The 11,386-nt window shown below is 41.9% G+C and overlaps 1 protein-coding gene across 1 annotated transcript; it reads left to right on the forward strand.

Annotated features, from left to right (window-relative positions):
* The first annotated feature begins 8,128 nt into the window (after positions 1-8,128).
* AMER3 (APC membrane recruitment protein 3) lies at positions 8,129-11,146 on the forward strand. The gene has a single exon (XM_074153909.1). The coding sequence runs from the start codon at positions 8,129-8,131 to the stop codon at positions 11,144-11,146; it is 3,018 nt and encodes a 1,005-aa protein (XP_074010010.1).
* The last annotated feature ends 240 nt before the right edge of the window (positions 11,147-11,386 follow it).

The raw sequence follows: 11,386 nt of genomic DNA on the forward strand, positions 1-11,386 counted from the left end.
GAATGACGTAACACCAGATGTTGACTTCACTGCACACTGAAGCTGAAGTTAGACTGACTGTAGGGATAATTTGATATATCATGCTTGTCGAAGACAATATGAGGCTAACACCAGGCACTCCAGCTTTGGGCAGCAGAAATATTCAGTCTCTCCCCTTACGCCACTTTACTCCCACATGAAATCCCCTCTAACTTCAGCATTAACAAAAGCCCTACAAAAGGCAGCACAGCCCAATAATCTGTATACATTGCACAGTGCAGCATCTCACTAACTGAAGAACATGTTAGGGCTGCTTTTCCTGAATCCTAGTGAGAAACAAAAAAACCATCAGAAAAATTAAATTAATTTGGATGTGTTCCTCCCTAATTAATAAGCAGTCATGTAGAGAGGAACCAAAATGCTGGCTCAGGACTCCTGAGCTTACCTCCTGGGCTTTTATTCCTTAGCAATGGAGGCATTTCCATGGCATCAAGCAGATGGCTGAAATAAGCATCTTTCCTAAATCTAGCTACATGTGGAAGCCTAGAATCTAAGTAAGGTACGAAAAAGCTACAAGCAGGAGGAATGAGGGGGTGGGGATGAAGGAAGAAGGAGGAGGAAAAGACAGGGGGAGGAGAGTAACACTGGAGAGCAGCAGTGGTCCAGCCCCTCAGAATCTGAAAAGCATCACAGGAGCCTCTGGATAAAGACCAGCCTCAGTAGCAAGGCTAGGAGACAGAGGATTTCTGCTCAGTGATAAAACATGGTGAGTAGGATTTTTGTGATCTGCCTTATTGTTTGCTCTGGTGCAATGGCATTTCCTTTGCTCTGACACTCACAGAGACTCCGAGAGAGTATTATTTTGGGATGACTGCTCGTTTTTGAAGCATTGTTTTTTACTTATTTTTCCTTACATCTGACAAGTGTGTGCCTGTATTTATATAAATGCACATCCTATCCCCTTTTAAAGCAATAAATTACTGAAAACAGCCAAAGCTGACAGCATTAACACTTTGCAATCTGGTACCAACAGGCTGCTGGTCAGGGCAAGTAAAAAACGCCCTGTCTCCTCAGGTAGGCAGCGGAAATTTCTGCTCAGCTGCCTTCTCCTAGCAATAGAGTGATGATTCGATAGCTCCCTGTGCAGGAGTTTATGCTGCCCTTTTGCACAGTGTAACTGGAACATATCAAGCAGTTACATTTCTTTCAGCCTCAGGTACAGAAGGAAAGTGAGCAAGGGGTGCAGAGGTTTTGTCAGAGAAGGAGCCTCCTTTTGTCATGGTCTCAGCCTCCTTCTGCCCTGCCCCACACCCCATGCGGAGCTGGGGGGAGCAGTGGGTGCTGCTGTTCCCCCAGGGATCCTGCCTGTCGGCACACAGCAGGACAGGATGCTGTGAGTAGAAACGTGGTGAATTTTACTATGAAAAATCCTGAGCTGCACAGAACAGTTGGCAGGGCTCAAAGGAAGGCTCGGGCTTCCCTATAGCACATTGCTAATAAGATTAAGCATTTAACTATACATCCTTCTACTATTCTGCTGGGGAGTGTAAGATTTTACTTTGTGTGCTCACTGGAATTAAGGTTGAAGAAAAACACACCAATGTGCTTTTTGCTGGTTCTTCATGAGAAACTCATTGCCTGACCTAAATGTATATGCTAATAATTAGGCATCCTGGGTTACCCAAGAGAGACAAATGATTAAGGGGAATGATAAGACACAGCCGCTAAGGCTGATGAGAGGAGTACCCCTAACAAGAGGCATGATCTCAATGCAGGTTTGTGTGTCACATGGGTGTCTTTAAAAATAAACATTCTTCTGTTTCGTGAATCATGACTGTTCCTGATTACATCCTCCATCCTTTCCACCCTGTTCTTTTCTGTTTTCTAATGGAGATGAGATACTAGCAGGGTAATCAGTTTAAGTGAGAAGATGAGCCCTGCTTTAAAATCCTCTTTGGTTTTCACCATAAGAACTGTTATGTTTATTTGCTTACTAGAAACAGTATTACAATAACTGCAGACAAGATATCACTACCCTCTAGCAAGGATGCATTTTATTGCTTTGTAATTAAAAATCAAATTAACAGAATGGAATATATGTTCATGATTATTAGTAACTATTTCCATTATTAACTTTTATCGTCTGAGATAGAGTTAAGGTTTCTGATCGGGAACAGTCTTATTCCAAATATAACCCCCCACACTTTACCAGGAGCACCAGCTGTTCTTTACGCATTGCTAATTGATTAGATCCTAAGCATTAAAAATTAGTATTGTCCATTGACTTTAAAAGTAGCTGTGGCTCTCACCGCCTTGTGCTTGCTTGTTTTTGCATTTTAGGACTTCGAACTGGTGCCCAGCAAAAATCCTCCAAAGGTTAACTAGGAAGGGAGAGCCTCCCAGAGCCCTTCATTCTTTTTCCCTTTCCATTATACAATTTCTCTAGAAACATTTTTAAAAAAACATTTCATTTTAAAGTGCATCTGTTTTAAGCATAATAACATATCCAAATGCCCAAACCGGATATATGTTTTCAGGAAATCTAAGTATGCTACCATTTTTGTTTGGAAAGCAGGGGTAACATTTTCAAAGGTAACTCTGATACTCAGGATCTTGGTATGAAGCCACTTGTGGAAAAGGGATTTTGGACTCACTCCAAACTTGTATCCTAAAACATAAAAGCAGTACAAACAAAGGGGTTTTTTTCTTCTTTTTAAATTAAAAAAACCAAAACCAAACCACAAAAAGAGTATGCAATGTTTATCAAGTCTTTCATTTAATAAAAGGAAAATGCTTGGAGGGAGGTGAAATTAAGACTTCAAATGGCATGTAGAATTCTGCTTAGCAAGAGACAGCAAGGTACCATCTCCACAACCTGCCAATTTTAAGAATGATCTAAAGGTAAAGAAGAAGAAAGAGTACTCCAATCTCCCCTGCAAAACAACTACTATATTCTGAATTTTGCTTATTTCTATCTCCAAGACAGACAATTATATATAAATTACACATCAAACAAGCAAGTAAGACTGTCCATGCCCAACAGTTGATAAGATTTTGGAATAAATTAATTTTAATTACATTTTTTCTTACTTAAGCAAAGCAATTTTGAGCCAAACTTGCCAAGTCCAGAGAGTTCGTCTACATCTCCTCTTTGTAATACTGTTACTACTACCCATGCAACCTCACTGAAGCAGCTACTTCTACTTTCCCAGTAGGATGATCTTCCTAGAGTTACATCCAAGAGGACCGCTATTTTAGCTACTAACACATTAAAGCACAATCTATTTTACCTTTTCTTTGAAGGTAACCTAAACAAACCTTTCCACTGTGAGATAAGCTAGTAAGAAATAAGATAATAACTTTGACACCAGCCCAAAACCCGAAGTAAGTCTTCCCTCATTCCTCCAGCGAGGAAAAACTGTCAACAGCTCAGCCTGGCAGAAAGCTTCGGGGGCCACAGGCAGAGGCGGGTGTGACCCCTCTCTTCTCTGACCCACATGGCAGAGGCAATATTTGCACAGTTCGAATCCTGCCTCCACCCATCTTCCTCCTGCTTCCTAATGAATATCCAGTCCAGCTCCACTGAACCCCTCTTTGGCCTCCTTGTCTGTTGACCTGGACTTAGAATTTAGGCCATCTGAATATGGCTCTTATTAACCAGAACAGTTACCTAACTCAGTCTTGTTCAGGTCCTCATAACCCAGAACTACAAGCAATTGCTTTGACTGTCCTAAAACCAAGCCTCCTCAGCCCACAGGAACGTGTTCACCTTCCCATTCTAAAATTTTAATTTACTTTTAGATGAATCACAGACACAGTAAAACCTTTTGGTTTTATGAAAAGGCTGTCAGACACAGATGGTATATGTTAGAGCATGAAGTATCTCTGCATTTTATGAGAAATATTATCCAAATTTAAACCAAAACTTTATTTCCATTATAGTATAATCCCACAACCCAGATCTAATTGTCTGCTTAGACACTTGTGGAAACCTAAAAATGAGTAGCTGGCATGATCAGGCCAGTACTATTTACTGTAGATGGGAAGCCTCAGCATTGCTGCACCTAAGATCATTGTAAATGACAATTAAACTGTAGCCCAGTGTAAGATTCAAGGATGTCCTCTATTTAAATATGTGTTCCATAAGCAATTTCACAGATATTAAGGAAGGAGGTCAAGTAGCATTAACAAAGAAAACATCCAGAGCCTGTTGAAAACAGAACAACCTAGGCTTAGTAGACTGACTGTGAGTTTCCACAGGTTTCTATTCTTTACAGTGATTTTTAATTGCAAAATAGATTTCCTTTGCAAAGGTGGAAAACAGTCCCTCATATACTCTTTATCCCCATGGAAGAAGAGGTTTACTGCATGTTAAGTCCAAGAGGAGAATAATTAAAAAGGAGCAGAGACAGGCAAGAGCGTAGCTGAATGCATGGGTCAAGAAATCCCAGAGAAGATGTACCATTTTTTAAATGCCTATAATCATTTTTCATAGAATTTTGATTAGCTTTACATCACCACTGGAGGTTAACTTTCCCTTAAAGCACTTTGTTTCTAACTTCACTGGTACAGTTTCTGGGGTTAGAGATATAACTGTCCCTGCAGAGAATTAAAAAAGAGATCATGGTATAGTCCATTACAACCAAAAGTCCTAAAAGTATTAATAGATATAGAAAGAGAGCGGCGTGGCATAAATACTTCTGGCCTGTATTTGGAAAGAAACTCATTGATAATTTATGTCATGTAAGGATGAAGAACAACTCTTAGTATGGGAATTTACAAAACAGCATCTGAGACGAATATTTTAAAAGGTCCGCAGACTGGTAGTCTGCCTGTAAGAGCCCTCAAAGAGTTGACCCTCTCTTGCTGTTCATTTTTAATAACATTTTTAATCGGGAAGATTCCCGAAACTGTACCAGTGTTAAAACAGGATAAGCAGGATGACACAATGAAGTAGATACTAATAGTCTGGCATGAATCCTGGGGGAAAATGAGAAAAAGAATATATGGGATTAAATAGAGACTTAGAAGAATTAGAATACAACATTGGTGATTAGATGTACAGTAGATCTTTTAAAAAAACCACCAAAACCCACCAAATAACCCCAACAACACCTAACTTTTTTTTTTTTTCCTCATCAGAGGAAACTGAAAAGGTAGCACAGGCTGCCATCAGTGTACCTTACATTATTATATTACATATATTCTCAGTACAGATGTTATTCAGGCCATTTGGCCTTTCATGTTAAAGCTGTTCATCTAATCTATTAAAAAAAGACAGAACAACAAGCCTTGAAGTTTCTAGACCCAGTTACCAAACCAGTAATCCATTGTGTTTCTTATCAAGGAGATACAATTCAGATAAAAGATTTCTTTATTCCAAAGACTATCTAACAATGTCCTGAATTCTTAGCTTTAATAATTTCATACTTGACAATAAAACAAATTCACCTCTAAAAGCCTTTTTAATGCATCTACAGAAAAACTTCCCAAGTATGCAATTTCTGACAAAAATGACTCTTGCTTAATACTCAGAATGGGCAGAAACAGCTGTAGGGCTTCAGAGTCCTACATAACATTGTTAAAACACTAGCATTTGCCATGTCACAGACCTCCAAGGAGCTTCTCAGTAGCAAGACTTCCCATAGGGACACAGTACCTACTTGTACAATTGCAAAGGTCTGAGATGTCAGACACTTTATTTTTGAGATATTAATAAATGGTTTTGCGTCAGCTGTTTCTGATCGTTTTCACAACTCTGCTGGAGTTCTGTGCACTGAATTTCTTCTCAATCACACCTTGCTTTTCAGAAGAGGAGTGTAATCATGTCCCAGTGACCTATTTCTAAATATGCAAAACAAGTTTCCTGAAGCATCAGTGAACTCCAGATATCTGACAGGGTAGTAAAATGTTTACTGGCTTTCATTACGAACACTCTGCAATACTCACATGCAGCCCCAAATGGAAATAAATGTGCCGACTTCTCAATCATACTGGTAGATGCCCATCTATCACCACCCACCATGTTTTCCATAGCATCCATACCCTTGATGTCAAATATTCACACTTTACCCTTTCGTTTTCTACCTTTTGTCACTGACCTATATTTAGTTGTAAATATTGCTAGTCGCATGCTCGTTTGCGGCTTCTATGAGAAACAGGCTGTCACCAATCCGCCTGCTGGAGAAGTGCTGCGGGTGACACAACACCCTGATACACAGACCTGTATCTTGTGAGGTGTTTGTTGGCCAGCGTGTTGCTGTTCCCAGCAAGCCCTGGCAACAGGAAAGCTACAGGCAGCTGTTATAGTTCAAGGTAGACTAAAGACTGCCTTAAGTTGTACTGTAAGAGTGTTCAAAGGCTATGCTTGGTGTTGAATTTAAAATCTCCCTGGCTGTCTTCATACTGGGTGGAAATCTGGATCCATGGATCCCACCTGAGATTGCTCTCAAGGGAGCATTGGTAATCTTTCATTTCGTCAGAGCGGTTCCATACGGTTTGTCAAGGAGTACTAGAGATAGCACTGTGGTGTGTGTGTGTGTGTGTGTTGCAGAGTTCAATGGCTCTAAGTGTTTTTTGTTACATCTAAACAATTCAAAACAAGAAAACAAAAAGATCCAAGCACATTCTTTCAAGAACAGGACTTGAAGGTTTTGTCCTGCTTCCCATCCAGTAAAAATCTGGTTTCTCTAACAGCTTTTAGGAAGTGCTTGCTTCTTCCCCGATCTACCTTCATGTAAGTCCATTGACTCACTGGATATTTAACTTGATATAGAATCATAGAATGGTCAGAGTTGGAAGAGACCTTAAAGATCATCAAGTTCCAACCCCCCTGCCATAGGCAGGGACACCTCCACTAGACCAGGTTGCTCAAAGCCCCATCCAGCCTGGCCTTAAACACTTCCATATAGGAAATATAAGGCAGGAAAGGATCAGATGTGTCCATGAAATAAGTGCTGAAAAACCTAAAGTATCATGGCTAAAATAATTAATGACTAATTAAATGTATGAAAACATAAACCAGATTCAATACTAAAGCATACAGACAGAGACCAAAATCGGCACTGATATAGGTAATAGAGTATTTTTAGAAATAGCTAATCAATGCACAAGGCAGATTCAATGTGGCAATGCCACGGTGTATTACACTGGTCTTCGTAAATAAGAAATGATGCTTCTGTCATAATTAACAGTGATTTTCAATGTGGCATTTTTGACTTTTTACAATAAAAGTAGCAGTGCAGAAAATTATATATCATATATATCTCATAAATATTATATATCATGCTCAGGAAGAAGCAAAATCAGTAATTTAGTTTCAGCATGCTTCCCAGGGTAGCTTTATGGATTTTCTACTCACAGGTAAATATTGTTTTAATATAAAGTGAGCATCATGTGTCAAATGTTTGATCCTCTTTCTCAGGAAACTTCCCACCTTGAGCTCTTTGCCATCCTCAAAGGTACAGAGTTATGAACTGCTGCCTCCCTGATGCATGCACTCGCGTGTTGAAGTTCCTCAGGCACTGCTTTCCGTTGATGATGCTTCTACTTTTGGAATAGGACCTCTTTCTTGTTACAAGCCATCCTGCAGTCATAATTCTAAATCCAAACCCCCTCATTTCTAACAGATAAACCGTTCTCTGAGCCCCAGCTATCAACCTATAATGGGTAGTCTTCTCCTTGCTGGATCTTCCAGCCATTACAGAACCACAGAATCACATGGGGTTGGAAGGGACCTCTGGAAACCATCTAGTCCAACCCCCCTGCCAAAGCAGGTCCACCTAGAGCAGGTTGCACAGGAACTTGTCCAGGCAGGTTTTGAATGTCTCCAGAGAAGGAGACTCCACCACCCCCCTGGGCAGCCTATTCCAGCGCTCTGCCACCCTCAAAGTCAAGAAGTTCCTCCTCACATTTAGGTGGAACTTCTTATATTCAAGTTTGTGCCCATTTCCTCTTGTCCTATCCCTGGGCACCACTGAAAAAAGACCGGCCCCGTGCCAACATTGCCAACATACCCTTAGCTTCACTTGACCTGTTTCTTATGTAATACCATGACTTAGTGATGGAAAATTCTGTTGACAAACAAACCCAATTGTATAATGCTTACTATCTGATGTTTTCTTTACAGAAACAGATGTGAGGAAGCACTATGGAGCTCAAAAGAGGAAAGACCTTCATAAAATCCAGTGTGCAACATGAGAAAGTGCCACCAGCGCACACAATTCCCATCAACAAAGACGATACGGGGAAAGATAAAAAGGCAGCTCTGGAGGGAAACCCAAGTGTAGCTGAAGTCCAGCTCGCATGTTTGGCCACACACAAGAACTACAGATTTTCTACCAGAGCAGCAAGGAATGGAGCTGGTGACAACAGTCTGGAAAAGTCATCTGGGTCCTCCTACAAACTTGTAAGGAAGAGTAAAACCCATGACTGCGTCACTGAGGCAGACAAAACAGAGCAGTGCAGCCCCAGCAGCAGGGCTTGCGAGGAAGGTTTTACTGGAAAGGGTAAGGGGCGACTTGTCAATAGCATCAGCTTTTCAGGGTTGTCCAGCTCCAACAGTAAGAAAGAGTGTGTGGTCAGTCCCAGCCAGTCTGCGTGTAGCAGTCAGATGATCGATTACAGGAACTTTGTGCCACAGATGCCTTTTGTACCGGCTGTCGCAAAAACCATCCCCAGGAAGAGGATTTCCCTCAAGAGATCTAAGAAAGGGATCAGAGATATATTTCATCTTAAAAAAAATAAACCAGACACCCTGACGTTCCTGGTTGAGAAGGACAAGAATCTGTCCTCTCCAGGCTGCAAGAGCGAGTTTTCTGGTCGTCTTGCAAAGTATCTTTTCAAAACTGGAGAAACATTTGCAGCTGATTGCTTGTCACAAGACTGCTCAGACAGCGAACTGCAGTCTGACTCTTCCTACGACTGCTGCAACACCCTGTGTGAAGATGTTGCCTCGCTGAAGAGCTTTGACTCCCTCACCGGTTGTGGGGAAATCTTTGCTGATGAGAGCTCTGCTCACCTGGAGTTGGATAACAGCAAAGAAGTTCTGCTGAGACGAAGCAAGCACAAAGACAGCCCTGTCATGGGCTCTTTCCAAGGGGGTGTGGAGCAGCTGGCCTCTCCTGGCCAGAATGAGACTGTGGAATTTGCAAAGTTTTGGGACAACATCAACAAATCAGTGAGGCTACATCAGAGTGCTCTGTTTGATAAGAAGTTACTGAAGGTACCTGGTCCTGATGTGGAACAGGCTAGAAGCCAGGCTGCTGCATCTGTAACAGACCCACAAGCATCACCTGATAAAGACGGTGACAATTCCAAAGAGAGCTCCACAGAAACAGGAACACCGAAAAGTGACAACCAGGAATCCACATCCACAAGTGATGAAGGTTACTATGATTCATTCTCTCCTGGACAAGATGATGAAATGAAGGAAGCTCAAACCCCTGGGGTCCCAGGTAGATTTCCAAGGGACAGCTACAGTGGAGATGCCCTTTATGAGCTCTTTTATGACCCAAATGAAGTCAAAATAAACCCAGTCTTAGATGATGACTTGTGCACATCTGAAAGCGTTTCAGAACAAGCCATTGAAATCCCTTTGTCCATTTACAGCTTTCATGTTGGAGCTGAGGAGAACATGGCTTCTCAACCAGCTCTAGACATTATCAGCCAGAGTTTTTTCCACAGCACATGGAAAGGCAAAGAATGTTTGCTAAAGCTCTGTGATACCGAGCTTTCACTTACCATGGGGATAATAAACTGGCTGCGAAAGCACTCGGGACTTGTTTCCTCCCCTGATTCTCTTCAGAGTCCTCAATCACAGCCAGAAAAGTCTAATGATTCATCAATCCTGCCCAGCCCCAGTCCAGAGCAGGAAGCGAGCACAGAAGCTCAGCAGCAGCAACCAAGCAAGGATGAATCTAGTACATTTAACCTATGTGTGTCTTTGGATGACAGCAAACATGAAACCCAGGCCTTTTCAGAAAACATTGCTGAAAGAGATCACAGCCCGGACTCTTGCCCTAACACATCTAATTTGGACTTCCAAGGAAGGGAAGGGAGTCACCACAAGGATTCATTTACAGTGCCTGGGACTGTGGAAACCACCAGAGCATCAAGTTATGCACCACAATCAGAGGCTAATGGAGACAAGCTGCAGACATCTTCAACTGAGAATGAGAAGGCAACAATTTCAGAAGGATGTGAGACATCTGGAGATAAAAACCAACTGCCAGAAAAGCTGAATAGAGACAGTGGCTCCCAGAGCTCTGAAAACCCTTTGCTAGATGATAATCACGAAGTAGAATCATGTTACTCCTACAAGACTGCTGCGACCTCACTCCTGGATCCCCTTGAGAGAGAGGACAGAAATAAACCAATGTATCACTCACTCTCTATTTCCTGTGACAAACCGCTGCAGCCTCTTACTCTCAGACACTTCCAGAGCTACATCAGCCCCACACCAACAGAGAGCAGCCCTAACATAGTGCAGCTCTTAGAGCGCTGTGTAACACAAGTGGCATCATTAAAAATCAGCTATGAAAACAAGCACCTGGAAGACAAATGCATTGGGAATGAAATGAACAATATCATTCGTAAGATGTCTCAGTACAAAAACAAGTTATTGTTGCAAAATGAATGCAAATGCATTGCCCAAAATCCAGAATACTCCAGTATTCCTAGCACAAACCAGTACAACTATGAGACAAGTTTCCAATCCAGCAGTTTGTACCATTTGAAGCAAAATGGGGAGCAAATTTGCTCTGAAGATCAGAAAATTGGAGCAAAAATCCTAGATGAAGTCACTAGAAGCAAGATAAATTTTGAATATGCCCAGCTAAATAATCAAGCGCTCTCCTATTTAAAAGACTTTACATTCGATCTCGGTCCAAGTGACTCTGCCCCTGCTACAACTCTTAGTAGACCAACATTTTTACCTCTCTTTAACTCTGTCTGCTCAGACATACCTGCTACTCTTTCCCAAGCTTCCTGCAGCACCACCATGTCTCTACCTGACTCGCTGCAGCCTCAGGAGGCCAAGCAGTACAGCCCAGGGTCCTGGGGTTACAGAGAGACCCCCTGCAGGGGCCTGGCTGGAGAGAGCCCTCTATCCCCTCGCCCAGAGGCAGTGACCCCGGACACAGCAGGGACAGGGAGGAGCCACCAGTAACACACCTGCATTGAGAAGGTGAGTGCTTATGGGGAGTCTGAAATTAAATGGGAAATAAGTAACACCTGTTCTCTTTTTGGAGGGTCGTTTAGGGCAGTGGAATCTGATATATACTCAGGCTTTCTCACTTTTACAGTTTCATTGTTCTTAATTCAGCATGGTAGTTAAGAGTAATCAAAAATTAAATTACACAATTGCCCAAACCAGGCACTATGTATAGCACATATCGCATTCACTGAG

This window comes from Numenius arquata, chromosome 9 (assembly GCF_964106895.1).
Source record: "Numenius arquata chromosome 9, bNumArq3.hap1.1, whole genome shotgun sequence".
Lineage (NCBI taxonomy): Eukaryota > Metazoa > Chordata > Aves > Charadriiformes > Scolopacidae > Numenius > Numenius arquata.